This window comes from Trichomycterus rosablanca, chromosome 8 (assembly GCF_030014385.1).
Source record: "Trichomycterus rosablanca isolate fTriRos1 chromosome 8, fTriRos1.hap1, whole genome shotgun sequence".
Lineage (NCBI taxonomy): Eukaryota > Metazoa > Chordata > Actinopteri > Siluriformes > Trichomycteridae > Trichomycterus > Trichomycterus rosablanca.
In genome coordinates this window covers 4,317,452-4,335,882 of record NC_085995.1, presented here as the reverse complement: position 1 = coordinate 4,335,882, position 18,431 = coordinate 4,317,452, and the positions used below count along the sequence as shown (strand labels likewise).

The window sequence follows — 18,431 nt, the reverse complement described above, 5'->3', positions numbered from 1 at the left end:
TTATTTAGCCTATAAAGCTCCTTATCATCTGTTTCGTCTCCGAGGAAATTTACATTCCCAGCATTTTATGGATAAACTGGACTAATGAACCAGTCTCTAAATGCCGTGCCCTTACCATTACTGCGTTTTATTGGAATCTGTGCCCATGATATATACCTTGTTATGCAGAAGAGCTCGTTTAGCACCCTGGATATCTTTGTTAATTTTATGTGCTCATTAAAACAAATTGTAGTAAACATTCCCCGTGTAATTACAATTTAGATCTCGGAGTCAAATAACTTAAGCTGAAATATAAGGCTAATTTTCAGTGTCGGGCAGCAGCTAACCTGATTAACGGCAGTTTAGCGGGGCTTCATTAGAAATGCAGCGGCCCGTGCTATCGGTAAACAATTCCCTCGTGTTCTGCCCGCCGTCATATAAAGCGTCAGGACGACAGTTTCGTCCCGGTTAGTTCATTCTGTGAGCTAATCTCTGCTTTCCAGCTGCCCTGCTGACTGGTTTATCATTTTGTCCTCAGAACCAATTGGATTTAACCTTTCTTTAACTGATCTCATTTCACTCAAACAAAACAGGGCTTTTAAAAAGCAGCGACAATGCTAATTGTGTCTTAAAATAAGACAGAAGGTATGTAAGGTGAGTAAGAAGGAGCCATTAACAAGACAGAGAAGCCACGTCACAGTAACCGGACTCGGAAATAAACTGAAACTCTTTATGTGTTAGCTGTTATCAAGTGTGCTAGCTAAAGCAGGTCCACTTTGCCAGCGTTTTGTTTCATGTTCCTGTCCAGCGAACCGTCCGAGTCTGAAATAGCAGCAGACGGACTGGTGGGTCTGGTCATGTCTAATAAATTTTACAGCAGGTTGTGTTGTAATGGTGAAGCAGAAGCATTAAAAGCACTCTGGTCTTAACTGATGAAATGATTCATGAAGCTTTTAGTGGTAATGTGGTGCATTTAAAAGCATTAAATGTCGTCAACTTCCAGTTCAGAAACATCATCACCGATGAGTTCACAGCGGCAATTTAGTCCAAATTAAAAGCCATTCTTATCATCAATGTCACAGGTCTTTTATTAACGCCGATTTGCTCATCACGAGTGTGTCAGGTTCACAGAGCTGTGAAAAAACACACACACTATATGGTAGGGTGGTAATACGTCCTCTTTTTACTGGACACGTCCTCTTTTTCCCAGACGTTCCCTTTTTTGCGTCAGAACTGGATTTCTAAATCACCAAACATGTCCGGGATTCGGCTGTTGTTGTCTGTGTTTTCTATTCTTTGTGTGTTGTTGCACTGACTTCACCTTTCTGTTTAGGTCTCGCCTTCTCACACTTCTCTTAAAAATGCCCAAGTGCCGAAACTCGTTTCTGCCTGCCGGCTGGGCTGAGCAACCACATGAACAACGATTGGCCTGTTGTTCATACAGGGGTGGGATTAAGCCGGATAGGGACTCTCTCATAACTAATGCAATTACGACCTCTGCTGGTTGATTGATGGTTCTTGCACAGAGACGGGATAAGAGTGCTGTCAGGGTGTGTCTCTCCGTACATAGGGCTGATCCGCATTGCACTCGTCAAAGTGTAGGTGACAAAATGCATACGGCTGCTGCCCACGTGTCAGAGGGGGCGTGGGTTAGCTTTGTTCTCCTCAATCAGAGCGGGGGTCTGCATTGGTGGAGAGGAAGCTGAATTAAAAGTAATAAGATTATCTGACCATAAATGCATTTGTTAGTGGTCTTGTTAAAAAGTAGCTGATGATTTAACTTAGTTGGATGGTTATTGATGCATTTGTTAAATATTTAAACCTCTACTTTATACACATTGCCATGGTGCCACTAATTATGTGAAATTACTTTGCCAACCACCCACCCCATCTAAACCAAACCTTCAGTCCAGTTCAGGTGTCCATCTGGCCCATGCTGCCATCCTGCCAATTGTCCTCTTTTTGAAAACCAAAATATGGTCACCCTCATACTCACTTCACCTGTCAGTGGTCATAATGTTATGCCTGGTCAGTGTATTACATATAGTTGTTTCAGCTACACATTTAATCAATTTTTTTTTTATTATGTGCTTTTAATTTTGTGGAAACAGTTTAGGGAAGGCACTTCTTTGTTCCAGTGTGATTGTGCCCCGTGGACAAGAGCAAGGCCCATGAAGACGTAGTCTGATGACTTTACATATGGATCATAAAGGTCCACGTATTAGATTTCCACAAAGCTGAAGGTCCACCTCAGTCCTAGGACAGATAAGCAATACAATCCCAGGCATTCCACCAAACACAAGATGAGTCTGATGAAGTAAAAGTCCTCAATAGATCCAGAACTGACATCTGCTTTCTGTTACTTAGTCTTCTAAGTCTACTAAGTCTTGAAGCTTGGGAACAGAAGGTAAAATTGCCAGTCGGAGACACTGTTTAAGTGTTTATTTGTGAGTCGATATGAGTTCTTCACCATATTAACTGTTGGAAATGCCGATTAACAGATGTATTCTGATACAAACATGGTAAAAATGTGAACAGCCGCCTTCTGCTAGAGGAACACTTGCTGCTGTGACCGTCTTTGTACCAGAAAGTTCCTGCAGAGCAATGTACTGTATTCTCTGTTTGCATGGTAGCCGTATTGGTCCATGGGCCATCCCTCTGTGCTTCCTTTGAGAATTCTATGACATTTTTGACAGGAAATGGCTTTTCAATGCACAGCAAGACTTGTTTACACAGGACGAGGTCTTCAAAGCCAGTTTGAAATTTTTAATTAGCTTTTCCATGAATGCAGCAGGACTCCGCTGGTGACCAGGTCCCTGCGTTTGTTCCAGTAGTTTTGGGAATTGTACCATGTCGTCCTGTGTGTCAGTTCTGAACACCTCCAGCTTTCTCTGAAAAGACGACAAGCTGTGCGTTGTCTGTGTGGTCCGGTGATTCATTCACAGCCAGAGAAATTAATTTAGCCTTTTCTTTCTTATGGAATGGCTGGTGCGTGTCTCTGTGAGGTTTTTTTCTCTCTCTCTTTGTGAATTTGTACCCGGTCCGTAATAAAATGCATTTAGGTCCAGACCTGTTTCGCAAATTTCAGTTCATAGTCCGAAATTTGTTCATACGTTAAGTTGAAAAAGATCGCTCGTAACCCAAAATGTTCGTATGGTAAACCGGTTGTAACTCAAGCTGTATTAAGGCATAATCAATAATAAGGAGTTAGGAGGGCTCCTTCCAGAACTTCCACCACTAAATGGATCAAGTTGATTTGTGTATAAAATTAGGATTTTTTCTTTAAAATTTTACATAAATTTAGTCCAAAAAAAAAGCATAAACAATTGGAATCCAAACCCTGCCATTAAATACTTTCCTATCCTTCCAAAGTATGTGTAATTTTCTGATCTCTGAGAACCTTATATGAAATGTGCTGCTAATTTTGAATGGAGGTCTATAAGAAAACATTAATTTTAAACCATTTGATGGCCAAGACTGGCACGTACATGTGATCACTCCAACCCTGACGCCCACAGGGGTTCCTCCTACGGCCTAAAAAAATGCATGTGTCCAAAAATAATCAATAAATAAAAAAAATAAGGAATTTTCTAATTCCAATTCCAGGCGGCATGGTGGCTTGGCGGGTAGCACTGTCGCCTCACAGCAAGAAGGTCCTGGGTTTGATTCTGTGTCTGTGTGGGTTTGCCCCCGGGAGTTCCGGTTTCCTCCCAGAGTACAAAGTGAGGTGAACTGGAGATACAACATTGTCCATGACTTTGTTTGACATTAAACTTGAACTGATGAATCTTGTGTAATGAGTAACTACCGTTCCTGTCATGAATGTAACCAAAGTGTAAAACATGACGTTAAAATCCTGATGAATAAATAAATAAAATTCCCTGTTTCAGGTCCGCTTGTGGGCCGTCAGATTTTCCGCTTCAGTGAGGAGGGTCTGGTAAACGCCCGCTTCGACTACAGCTACAACAACTTCCGAGTGACCAGCATGCAGGCCATGATCAACGAGACCCCTCTGCCCATCGACCTGTACCGCTACGTGGACGTCTCGGGGCGTGTCGAGCAGTTCGGCAAGTTCAGCGTGATCAATTACGACCTGAACCAGGTGATCACCACCCACGCCATGAAGCACACCAAGATATTCAACGCCTACGGCCAGATGATCGAGGTCCAGTACGAGATCCTCAAATCCATCGCTTACTGGATGACGGTTCACTATGACGACATGGGTCGCACCGTTATCTGCGACATCCGGGTTGGCGTGGACGGCAACATCACACGTTACCAGTACGAATACGATGCCGACAGCCAGCTGCAGACCGTCCTGATGAATGAGCGCCCCCAGTGGCGCTACAGCTACGACCTGAACGGAAACATTAACCTGCTGAGCCACGGCACCAGCGCCAGGCTGACGCCGCTACGCTACGATCTGCGTGACCGCATTACCCGGCTGGGCGAGATCCAATACAAGGTGGATGACGATGGATTTTTGCGTGTGAGAGGCAACGATATATTCGAGTACAACTCCAACGGGCTCCTCACGCGGGTCTATAACAAAGTGTCAGAGGAGAGCGTGCAGTACAGCTACGACGGGCTCAGCAGACGCGTCGCTAGCAGGTCCAGCACTGGCCGGCAGCTTCAGTTTTTCTACGCGGATCTGGCTCATCCCACCCGCGTCACGCACATGTACAACCACAGCAGCTCCGAAATCACCTCCCTGTATTACGACCTGGAGGGCCACATCATCGCCATGGAGCTCAGTAGCGGAGAGGAGTACTACGTAGCTTGTGACAACACGGCCACGCCCCGGGCCATTTTCAGCAGCCGAGGAGAAATCATCAAGGAGATCCACTACACCCCATACGGGGATATTTATCACGACTCCAACCCTTCCTTCCAGCTGATTATCGGATTCCACGGTGGAATGTACGATCCTTTCTCGAAGCTGGTGCACTTCGGGCGTAGGGACTACGACGTGGTCGCGGGAAGGTGGACCACGCCCGACTACAACCTGTGGAGGGAGCTGAGCGCCAGCCCGAAACCTTTTAATCTCTACATGTTTAAGAACAACTGCCCCGTGGGAAACATCGAGGAGGTCACTCAGTTTACCACAGGTACGTGTGTGTTCAGAAGTATTGGGTCAGTCTGTTTGATGTTTATGATATAGCCACTGATATTGTCCCCAAGTGGGCGTGTCTTCATAATAATACATATTATTACTATCTGAGATGGCAGAAGAACAAATTAGGCCTCAGGGGTGCTGTATTGGTATGGGTGCTGCACAGAAACATACCTTATAAGATCCTGGGTTCAATCCTCACTTCTGGTGGCACATTGGCTTGGCGGGTAGCACTGTCTCCTCACAGCAAGAAGGTCCCGGGTTTGATTCCTGGGCTGAGCAGTTCAGGTCTCTCTGTGTGGAGTTTGCATGTTCTCCACATGTCTGCGTGTGTTTCAGGTGTGCTTTGGAAGCTCCGGTTTCCTCCCACAGTCCAAAGACGTGCAGTCAAGTGAATTAGAGATGCGAAATTGTCCATGACACTACCGTTCCTGTCATGAATGTAACCAAAGTGTGTAAAACATGACGTTAAAATCCTAATAACTAAATAAATTTGGTGCCGTTTTATCCGGGTTTGGAACCAACACTCGGGCAACAGTCAATCATGTCTGTGTTGATGCCCGACCAACCAGTAACACAGCTGAAATTCGTACCCCTGATCTGTAGTGTGTGTTACGCTCTGCCACCTGAGCGCCTGTGCTCAAATCTTTACTGTGTTGCTAAAAGAAAAGGTGATGAAACACAGCGGCAAACATCCCAATCTAACGTTTTTGAACATGTCTCTGGGGAATTACATTTAAAATGAGTTCATATGAACAAATATCAAACATCATATTTTTGCACTGAAATAAATTCACTACAGATGAAATAAAATCTGTTTAGACTGTAAAGTCGTTGCTTTGTTGTTTTTGTTGTTGGTATTAGCACTGCACATCCTGTCCCAGCTTTTTTAGAATTGAGGTCACGTCAGTTACTTGATTTATTACTTGTGTTTTTTTTTTTTACTTGTGTGAGCAGATATCGGCAGCTGGTTGCAGCTGTTTGGGTTCCAGCTCCACAACGTGGTACCTGGTTTTCCTAAACCTGACCCAGGTATGGAACAGACCTATGAAATGATGAAAACCCAAACCAAAACCCAGGACTGGGACGCCAGTAAAGTAAGTACAATTTACAGAATTCACTCACTCACTTTTTTCACCGCTTATCCAATCAGGGTTGCGTGGGGGGGTCGGGGGGGGGACTCTGGAGCCTATCCCAGCTTTTCAATGGACTCAAGGCACACAGTGTGTGTCTGCCCTGCCAGTCCATCGCAGGGCAGACAGACACACACACATACACTCACCCATTCACCTATAGGGCAATTCAGTGTCTCCAATTCACTTGACTGCATGCTTTTGGACTGTGGGAGGAAACCCACGCTGACACGGGGAGAATATGCCCGGCTGGGGATCGAACCCAGGACCTTCTTGCTGTGAGGCGACAGTGCTAGCCACCGTGCCGCCGAGCAGAATTCAGGACCAACTTAGTATTTTGTAGTAGAAAAATGTTGACATATCAAGAAACTGTTCAAAAATACACTATATGGGGATATTCCGCTAGCACACCAACGCCGAGATTCTGAACTCCTCGGTTCGAAACTCGACATTGCCACCGGTCGGCTGGGCGGCATCTGGCAGGCACAATTGGCAGTGTCTGCAGCACATACTAATTGGTCACCATATCTGCTGGGGGGGGGCAGACTATGTGTGTGTGTGGGTGTTCTTCATACGCTGTGTAAGGACCCAAATTGGCGGAAGAGACACCTGTGCAGAATGCTCTCCTCGGATGCAATCGGGTATCCCTCAGCAGCGGAAGACAAATTGAGTGCGCTAAAGAGTGCTAAGAGGTGTATAACATCAATAATACAATTTAAATTAAAAGCTTCTAATTTCGTCACATGATCTCAACTTTACTGAACACATCTGGATTGAATTGGTGCCAATTTTTATACTCTTTTGACTGAATAAACATCATTTCCCATACACACTTCAACATTTTTAGAAAGCCTCTCTAAAATGGAAAGTCCATATAGATATCTGTGGTTTTGGTATGTTTTTTTACCAAGCACATGGTCAAGTGTTCACATACTTTTGGCCATATAGTGTATCTAAAGAGCACATCATGTACTAACCAGCCTGATGTGCCAAAATATGTTAGACTAACAGGTTAACATGGGAGGACAGGAGTGTAAAAGGTTTTTTATGTGTATTGATTTCTCTGTGTCCTTGGCAGGTGGTTCTGGGTATTCAGTGCGAGCTTCAGCGCCAGCTACGATCCTTCATCTCTTTAGAGAGGCTCCCCATGACTCCTCCAATCGGCCGCCTGCACCAGTGTTCGAGCCAGACTCCGCTGTTCTCCACCCTCCCCTCCATCTTTGGCAAGGGCATCAAATTCTCCATCAGGAACGGCGTCGCGTCCGCAGACATCATCAGCGTCACCAGCGAGGACAGCCGGCGCCTGGCGGCTATAATCCATGGCGCCGTGTACCTGGGGGGCCTGCACTACACCGTGGACGGGCGCGACACGCACCACTTTGTTAAACTGGGGCCTCTGGAGGAGGACCTGTTGGTGATGAGCGGCGCCGGAGGGCGCGTCATGGAGAACGGCGTGAACGTCACGGTGACGCAAATGACGTCGTCCAGTGGTGGAAGGACTAGGCGCGTGGCTGACATACAGCTCCAGCAGGGGGCGCTGGGTTTGAACGTCCGCTACGGGGCTTCAGCCCACGAGGCCAGGGAACACATTCTGGAGCTGGCACGGGAGAGGGCCGTGGAACGGGCGTGGGCAAAGGAACAGAGCCGGATTTTAGACGGTGAAGACGGCAGCCAGGCATGGACAGAATCGGAGAAACAGCAGCTGCTTTCTAATGGTAAGGTCACTGGGTACGATGGATATTTTGTCCTGCCAGTGGATCAGCACCCGGAGCTCGCTGACAGTGCCAACAACATTCACTTCATGAGACAAAGTGAGGTTGGACGGAGGTAACGCCAGGTCAGACCTGGCTGCTTCACCAAAGACTTGTTTCTAGATTTGCTGGACTCTTTATACGAACTGGAGATTTGTTTGGAACAAGTCTCACCTGCCTTTAATCCTGACAAAATGATGGTATTTTATTATTATTAATGTTCCAGGTGACGTTTCTACGTGGCACATGCATTTTTTTCAGTGGCATAGCTTTTCTATGTGAAGATAATCTTTTTCTCATATTTATGAACTGCAGAGATGAACTGAAGTAAGACTGATGAAGAATTAGCATCGTTTTAGTCTGGATTTACACAAACTTCCTCTGCTAGCTACAGCCTACAAACACACAGCGTTTCTGATGTGAAATAATTTATTGGGTGTAAAAAATAACTGTCTTTAACTTAAAAAATGAAGTATTTCTTTATAATTGAGAGAACTGGTAACAAACTAAACCATCGTGACCTCAAACTATGAAGTTCTGTTACCAGATATATTTCTGCTACTGTGGACATGATAAATGGTAAATCCCTTAAACGCCAAGTCAGTTTTCTAGTGAAGATTCGCAATCACAATTAAAAATGAGAGGTATTGTTAACAACTTAATCTTAAAGGTGCACTAAAATGTTTTTATTGCTAGAAATGTCATCATTGTTTGTTTGTTTGTTTGTTTATTAGGATTTGAAATGGTTCCATTTATGACAGGAGAGGTAGTTACAGGTTATCCATGATTTATCAGTTTAAGTTCAATGTTAAACACACTCATGGACAATTTCATATCTCTAATTTACCTTGCTTATTGGTCTTTGTACTGTGGGAGAAAACCGGAGCTCCAAAAGAAAACCCACACAGACACTGGGAGAACATGCAAACTTCACACAGAAAGGACCCAGAATTAAACCCAGGACCTTACTGTGAGGTGACAGTGCTAAAAGTCTACTAAAAAACTTTAAAAATAGAGAAACTCTAACTAAAACCAGCCCAAAATGCTCAAAAGTAACCAATTCCAGCCCAAATAACAGCCCTAAAGCAACCTAAAACACCAAACAAAACAAAACCAGTCCAAAATTCAGCCCAAAATCAGCTGTCTAATCCCACTGTCTAACCAGTCTAAAAACAAAACAATATTATTCCATACAATAGCTCAACATCTAAAAACAGCCTTCTAAGAAACAGCCAAAAATATAGCCAAAATACCAGCCTATAAACCAGCTAAAACCAATACAAGTCCAAACACAAAGCAGACCACAATCACTGTAAAAAAAATAACCACACCAAATCAGTCAGAAACCACCCAAAACACGATCCAAAACCAACCGAAACTCACTCAAAACCAATCTCAAAGCAGGTCACAATTACTGTACAAGATCAGTCAGAAACCACCCAAAACACGATCCAAAACCAACCCAACACTCCAACAAAAACCAACCCAAAACACATACAAACATAAACTCAAAGCACATATAAAATCCAACCAATAGCTCATACAAAACACAACCCAAAACAGAATTAATACAACAAAAAACCTAAAACTCTTACAAAAACCAATCCATAAACCAAACCCAAAACTAATATAACAAACAACCCAAAACACCCAACAAAAAAATCCAAAACTCATACAAAACCAACCCAAAACTCATCCAAAATCCAACCAATAGCTCATATAAAAACCAACCCAAACTTCATACAAAATTCAACCCAAAATTCATTAAAGCTCTAACCCAAAACTCATCCAAAACCAACCCAAAACTCATACAAAACCCAAAACACAATCCAAAACCAACCCACAGAACTTCTAAAACAAAAAACCTAAAACTCATACAAAAACCAATCCAAAAATCATAAAAACCAAACCCAAAACTATACACATACAACATACAAACTCCAAGAAAAAAGAAAAAATCCAAACAGCAAAACATGCCAGAAATGTATCTGAAACCAGAACAAAACCAACTCAACAGTCAATGAAACAAATATTTAGAAAAAGCCAATTTCAATGAATTATTATACATATTTAAGAAATCAATATGAATGAGATTTTTTTACTGTCACAAAATAATTGATTCTTAATGCTGCTCTTCTGTGTTTCGGATAATTATTTGCAACTCAGCTCCTTTAGCACATTATTTCACAACACAACTAATATATTTTTAGGTGAACTGGTTTACACAGTTTTTACAGTATTTTGCTGAGTACTGAACTCTAAATGCAGCTCTATCATTTCTGTGATGAGAGATGTGAAGAGAACATGATAACAGTGCCAAAATATTCAAATTAAGCTGTAAAAACCACATCGTTCAGTCCATGCAGAGGTCGAATGTGTAAATCTGACGGTATTTTCTCATTATTTCACTTTTCATGTTACATCAACCTAATAGAGTTTACATTCTGAGCAGCGAGGCCTTGTTAAATAATTCAGATACTGAAGAATAACACTGACGCTCACGATCACGATACGGACATAAGAACTGATAAAGAATTCAGATTAGATTGTGTTATAAATGATACTGTATATACATATGCACTAAAACACTGTAGATAGCAAAAAGTGCTAATTTTAAATATGTGGTCATCTAATGAAGTGTTATAACTAGATGCAAGTTTTTTTTTCAGGAGATTATATATATATGCTATGAAATTACTGGCTCTGGAGATCGGAGTATAAAATCTTATTAAAGTTATTATGTGTACATTTCTGTATCATTTTGCTTTATTTATTTCTACTTTTTTCATTACAGGACTTGAGATATTTGGGAGGCTCTTCAATCTTCAACTTTACTCACTCGCTCACTTTCTTAACCAATTATCCAATTAGGGTGCTGGAGCCTATCCAAGCTTTTCAATGGGCGCAAGGCACACAGTAACATCCTGGACGGGGCGCCAGTCCATCGCAGTGCAGACAGACATACACACACCCATTCACCTATAGCGCAATTCAGTGTCTCCAATTAACCTGACTGCATGTTTTTTGGACTGTGGGAGCAAACCGGAGCTCCCGGAGGACACCCACAAGGACACGGGGAGAACATGCAAACTCCACACAGAAAGGACCCGGACCGCCCCACCTGGGGATCAAACCCAGGACCTTCTTGCTGTGAGGCAACAGTGCTACCCACCGAGCCATTGTGTCGCCCATCTTCAACTTTAGTTTTGTTAAAAGTTAAAAACATAAAATACACCTGGCCATTAGCTCGTTGGACATCCATTTCCAAAAACGAATGGTAATAAAATAAAGTGACCACTGTGTGATCTTTTCAGCTATAGCAACAGCCACTCTTCTGAGAAGGCTTCTGTAGTCAAAAGATGACAGCGTTTGTATGGCTGGGCTCTGATGTTGGCCAAGAAAGCCTCAGTTGATGTTCCAGTTCATTCCAAAGCTGTTCAGTGGGGCTGAGGTCAGGACTCTGTGCAGGACACTGGAGTTTCTTTAAACCAAGCTTGTCTTTATGTGTTTATAGAGATTGCTTTGGGCACAGGGGATTTGATAAAACAGGATGAAGCCATCCCTAAACTGTTGTTGGAAAGTTGGAAGCATATCATTTCCCTTATATAGTTGATTTATTACACCTGTTAGCAATTATGGTTGCTGAAACATATGAATATGAAAAATTAGAATGGGTGTCCCAGTACTTTTGTCCATATAGTGTATGTTTACACAGATATTAATTAATATATTAATTAAAGCTTTTATATCATGCTAAATTATATCAGATCTCAGTAAATCATGATCCATGTGTGAGTTTTTTTACACAGGACTTTAAGAGTTAAGTTTAAAGTCGAGGATTAGAGCTGGATGTGTTACTGATGTGATGAAACACTTCTCACATGGATCCTCTGGGAGAACCCCTCATCTCAGATCAGCGCTAACATCACCTGAATGTTGTTTTATTTTTACCACAGGAGAAAATGATGTAAAGAGAAGCGATTCCATGCAATGCAGACATTACGAAGAAACTCTCAGCCCACCTGCACCCCACAGAAGTAAAGACCAAGAATATAAACCACACAGTTCTTTTATGTGGTCACGAGTAACTGAACAGAGTTTCTGATGCTTTGTGAACGGATCTTATTTGCAGTGCTTTGAAAAAGTGATTCGCCTTTTCTGATTGTCTCTGTTGTTGCATATTTGCTTAATGAAAGCAAGCATTTACAATAAAGTGCAGCACTCTAGTATTTTAGAGTTGCAGGATATTTTGTTAATACTGCCGAGTTACAGTTATTCAACCGCATTCATAATATTGTTGATTTTGAAGCCTACTTGTTGTCTGTATGACCTAAAGTTGGGTTACAACATGTTTAAACCAGTGGAAGCTCAATAACCACCCTTAATTTGCTCCAGCTGTGATGTGCTATATAAAACACCATCCATTGATTCAAGTGTTCGAGGTATGTTGCAACCACATTGGAGCTGCTCACAGAAGTTAATAGAGAAAATTATTATTTACACCCAAAGAACAATGAAAATAAAAAAGATTTTTAAGACCTTGAACATTTCTAGAGACGCTATTGGGAGTGTTGTGTTCAAGTTTTAAACTCATGGCACACCAGTAAACCTACATGACCATTTTTGTCCCAAGGCCTTAGCAATACCATCAGGATAACAAAGATGGCAAACATAAGAAAGCCACTTAGCAGCCAAGGACTTCATGGCCAGCCTACACAATGTGCGCAACTACTGGAAAGGTCGACTGAAATATACCAGATAAAAATGTCGATAGGCCTGGAATACAGTTCTATGGAGTGATAAATTAAAATTTAAGCTATTTAGCCTTTTGTTTGGCTGATTTGTCTGGCACAAGAAAAGCAAGAAGCAGAAGAATACCATCCCCACGGTCAAGCATGGAGTTCCAGCTGCAGAAACTGGAAATCTTCACTGTATGACTGGCATCAATAATTCACAGATACCAGGGCATTTTTAGGAGGTATGTTCTGCCTTCTGGAGATAATTAGACTTTTCAGCAAGATAATGATCCAAACAAACTTCCAAGTCAACCAGAGCTTGGTTTAGGAATAGGCCAGGAATATCCTTGGCTTACTTGATTTTCAGATTCAAATCCAAGAGATTTAAAGAAAACAGTTCCTGCATGAAGGCCAAAAATCCTCAGCGAGCTGGAAGCTTTTGCATGAGAGCGATGTGCCAAAATCACTTAGTAGTGGTTATGGATGGAAAATGATGTTCCACCAAGCACTGAGGCTGGGGCTTGAATAATGACACACATGGACATTTCTCAAGAGAACCAGAGTTTTGAATTTAAACTCAAAATTGTGCTTTTTTTTTTGTTTATGCATTCTCTCCCCTTTTTCTCCCGACTTTTTAGCGCATCCAATTGCCCGATTGCATCACGCTTCCTCTCCACCAATGCTGATCCCCACTCTGATGAGAGGAGAACAAAGCTAACCCAAGCCCCCTCCGTATGCATTTTGTCACCCACACTAGGCAAGTGCATATATGCGGATCAGCCTTGTGTACAAAGAGACACACCCTGACAGCACTCTTTCCCCGCTTCTGTGCAGGCGGCATCAATCCGCCACCAGAGGTCGTAGTTGCATCAGTTACGAGGAGACCTTATCCGGCTTAATACCCCATGTTGTTGCTGTGTAAATAGATTCAGCTTGCCTAAAGGTTTGTACAGACCCAAAGTACCCTGCAAAACCCAGCATATCTACAACAAATAAATGCGAATGCCTTTATTTGTCATATATACATATACAGATGTACAGTACAATAGAATTCTTTTTCTGCATATCGCAGCTTGTTTGGAAGCTGGGGTCAGAGTGCAGGGTCAGTCATTGTACAGCACCCCTGGAGCAGAAAGGGTTAAGGGCCTTGTTCAAGAACACAACAGTGGCAGCATGGCAGAGCTAATATTTGAACCTTCAACCTTTTGATTGATAGCCTTAAGCCTTAAGCTCTACCCACTAGGCTATAACTGTTGAGCATGTAGGCAGTTGTAGCCTAGTGGTTAAGGTACTGGACAAGTAATCCAAAGGTCACTGGTTCAAGCCCCACCACTGGCAGGTTGCCACTGTTGGGCCCTTGATCAAGGCCCTTAACCCTTAATTGCTTAGATAATATACTGTCACAGTACTGTAAGTCGCTTTGTAAAAAAAGGGTCTGCTAAATGCCAAAAATGTAAATGTAAATGTTCATAAGCATAATGCCAAGAGTGCCGAGTTAAAACATTCACTTTCTTAACCACTTATCCAGTTAGGGTGCTGGAGCCCATCCCAGCTTTTCAATGGGCGCAAGGCACGCAGTAACACCCTGGACAAGGCACCAGTCCATCGCAGGGCAGACACACATACACAAGCACACACATACACATACACACACCCATCTCAGTTAAAACAGATTAGCATGTTTATTTTTTTGAACTTTTGTTCTGTCTCTCATTTTTTATCCAGACCAGGTGCTGTCTACATTTTTCTTGTTTTAGCATCTGCTGCTTTTCCTCCACCACTACAGCTCTGTGTAAATACCAGCAGCATAAATATCCATGAGGGTAAAAAAAAAAGACGTACGATGAGGCTGATTTCGATGGCGGTTGTTGACTTTGTTGGAGAGTTAAGTGAGCAGTTGCTAGGAAACGAGCTCTTCCTGTGGAGCGGCGCAGATTTTTCCAGATTGATGCAAAGCTGTTTGCTTAAAACGTTATTCACACACGTAGACAAATTATTTACATAAATAAACTGACCCTTTCCTGTTCCACACAATGGTCCTCCAGCGCTCGAGCAAGGTCAATAAAATCATGTTTCATCAAGTCCTCTAAAACAAAAAGCTACGTAGCCGCAGCAAACTGCTTACACACATTTCTACACATTGTCCATTTTATCAGCTCCACTTACCATATAGAAGCACTTTGTAGTTCTACAATTACTGACTGTAGTCCATCTGTTTCTCTGCATGCTTTGTTAGCCCCCTTTCAATGGTCAGGACCCCCAAAGGACCACCACAGAGCAGGTATTATTTGGGTGGTGGATCATTCTCAGCACTGCAGTGACACTGACATGGTGGTGGTGTGTTAGTGTGTGTTGTGCTGGTATGAGTGGATCAGACACAGCAGCGCTGCTGGAGTGAGAATAGTCCACCAACCAAATATATCCAGCCAACAGCGCCCCGTGAGCAGCGTCCTGTGACCACTAATGAAGGTCTAGAAGATGACCAACTCAAACAGCAGCAATAGATGAGCGATCGTCTCTGACTTTACATCTATGAGGTGAACCAACTAGGTAGGAGTGTCTAATAGAGTGGACAGTGAGTGGACACGGTATTTAAAAACTCCAGCAGTGCTGCTGTGTCTGATCCACTCATACCAGCACAACACACACTAACACACCACCACCATGTCAGTGTCACTGCAGTGCTGAGAATGATCCACCACCCAAATAGTACCAGCTCTGTGGTGGCCCTGTGGGGGGTCCTGACCATTGAAGAACAGGGTAAAAGCAGGTTAAAAAAGTATGTAGAGAAACAGATTGACTACAGTCAGTAATTGTAGAACTACAAAGTACTTCTATATGATAAGTGGAGCTGATAAAATGGACAGTGAGTGTAGAAACAAGGAGGTGGTTTTAATGTTATGGCTGATCAGTGTATATTTCACAACTTTAGTTTTGTTGAAGTTAAAAACATACTATACACTATATGGCCAGAAGTATTTGGACACCTGACCATGAGCTCAGTGGACATCCATTTTTTTAAAATGGTAAAATAAAAGCCAACAGTGACTTTAAAAGAGTTTCAGGAAACCTGTAAGCAGCACAAACAACAGTCACACTAATAAGAATTGAACTACATTATCTGCAATCATCTCCATTTCTAGATCTTATTATTTTCCTTGAAGCTCGTGATCAGACTACTTTACTTATTATAAAATTAGTCACTCCACATATTACAAAATTCAAAAAATGCATATTGTTTTAAACAAGAATGACAAATCCGGTCTTTGTACTATTTTTAATTGAATAGAAGTCAAACAGAATACACAAATCCACACACATTCTTATCATTAAGGTAGAACATTTTTGATTTTCTTTCATATATATAATATTTATATGTTTGCAATATTTTTATTTTCAGAATTTTGCCCCACGGTGGGTAGCACTGTCGCCTCACAGCAGGAAGGTCCTGGGTTTGATCCCCAGCTGGGGTGGTCCGTGTCCTTTCTTTGTGTAGTTTGCATGTTCTTCCCGTGTTCTTTCCTCCAGGAGCTCTGGTTTCCTCCCACAGTCCAAAAACATGCAGTCAGGTTAACTGGAGTCACTGAATTGCCCTATAGGTGAATGTGTGTGTATGTGTGTGTGTGTCTGCCCTGCGATGGACTGGCGTCCCATTCAGGGCGTTACTGTGTGCCTTGCACCCATTGAAAAGCTGGGATAGGCTCCAGCACCCCACCCCCCACGACCCTAATTGGATAAGCGGATAAGAAAATGAATGAATGAATGAATTTGGCCCCCGTGTTCAATCTGTTAATATTTATAAAAAAAAACATTGTAGGTCAACGTGTGTGTAAATGTACAGTGAATGGAAATTAAGTAAAATGTAATAGTCAAAAAGTTAATAAAAAACTTAATTATATGATGTTTTATTTGTTAAGTTACTTTTTTTTCCAAACCAGATCATACTAAAATTAAATCATTTTCAATGGTTTAAAAATAGACTCTAAATTCCAGACTTGTGGACACAAATTGAAAGTGGCATCTTGTAGAAGAATCCAAAGACCCACAAAATACAAAGCTGCATCTTTTCTCCACAGGTTGATCCCAAATAAATACCATGTTACTTTGCTTCAATTCAAATGTTACAGGTTTGCAACAGTGCAAAAGGATGTTCTACCATCTGTTTATTAGGATTTTAACGCCATGTTTTATAGGACAGGTAGTTACTCATTACACAAGATTAATCAGTTCACAAGTGTAATGTCAAAGTCATGGTCAATTCAGTGTATCAAATTCACCTCACTTGCACGTCTTTGGACTGTGGGAGAAACTGGAGCTCTCGGAGGAAACCCACACAGACACGGGTAGAACATGCAAACTCCACACAGAAAGGACTCAAACCGCCCCACCTGGGGATCAAACCCAGGACCTTCTTGCTGTGAGGCGACAGTGCTAACCACTGAACCACTGTGACGCCCTTGTTCTACCATCTTATCCGAGTATTTATTTTAAACAATTAAAAAAGCTAATTATAAGCAGAATACTGTTTTATATATATATTGTGTAATTAACAATGAAAACAAAAACATTTCCAGCTGTATCTGTTTTGAACACTATTGACCACAAGACAGTTTAAAATGCAGCTGGAATTTTGCAAAAAATCGGATTAAATTCCTCCAGCATTTTCTATTTTTGGTTTAACTGGTAGCAACTCTAATAATTATATCTAAATAAATGATGACTCAAATTAAGATTTATTAATGTAAGATTTAGTTTAGATTTTGATTTAGTAGCAATTCTTACAGTTACTAAGAAATGTTAAAACAATAAGATTCAAATATATAAGTAATGTTTAATTATTCAGTAAAACACAGTCAGACATTCTTTTCACAGTCGAGCAAGCTTTACATCCTCATCAGGGTAGAAAAGCAACTGTGCTGTGCTGTGAGCAACAACAATCTTCAGTAAAGCAAGGTGTCAGTTTCAGAGCAGAAGCTGCTTTTTTTTTATCATGGCGATGTTAAGGGCGCTTGACTGTGAACCGTGTCTCTTATGGTCTTGCAGCTTGTAAATCTTGGCAGACCTGTTTTAGAAGGTTCTGGGATTACATCTACAGCTCTGAATAACATTTCTCTGGAGAATAAGGTGACAGTTTGGGTTTTCTTTCCCAATCTTTGCCTAGACCACCATTTGTATGTGTTCCAGCCAGCCGATCACAGAAAGAAACTAATACGACCTACTTGGCTCTTACACTGTGTGTAAATTTTGGTCTTGACTGTATTATAATGAATTTTGTATTTAAAAATCTATATTATTCATTTAAAAAACCTGTTAATTCTCTGTACTTAAGTTGTGGGTAAAACTTAAATGTACTTTAATTGCCGTCTACATGTAAACCAAAATGAATTTTGAAGCCATGATTGATATGATTTATTACTTAATGTGTACCATAAGATTTGCATATTCAAAATATATGAAAATATATAATAGATATTTTCTTATCTGTAACATTAGATTGTCAGTTTTTCTTTGTCTATTATACTAAAAAAAGTACTGGGCATGTCTCTCAGGTAAACAGAGTATAAAAAAGAAGGTAAATTTAAGAGGTTAAACTTTAACAAACAGTTTTAGCTTTTTCTCAGCTGTTATTAAAAAGCTGCATAGCAGATACATATGTAGATTATTATAAAGCGGACATACAGTATTTCACAGATACAAATTAGTATTTAAACACATC

At 41.6% G+C, this 18,431-nt stretch overlaps 1 protein-coding gene across 1 annotated transcript in view; it reads left to right on the top strand.

The window, feature by feature from the left end:
• LOC134319304 (teneurin-1-like) overlaps window positions 1-8,082 on the top strand; it is a 301,993-nt gene extending 293,911 nt beyond the window's left edge. The window contains exons 30-32 of the mRNA XM_063000393.1: window positions 3,870-5,090; window positions 6,053-6,192; window positions 7,307-8,082. Of these exons, the coding sequence (XP_062856463.1) occupies window positions 3,870-5,090; window positions 6,053-6,192; window positions 7,307-8,059 (2,114 nt within the window). The 3' untranslated portion in view covers window positions 8,060-8,082. The remainder of the gene's footprint in view (window positions 1-3,869; window positions 5,091-6,052; window positions 6,193-7,306) is intronic.
• The last annotated feature ends 10,349 nt before the right edge of the window (window positions 8,083-18,431 follow it).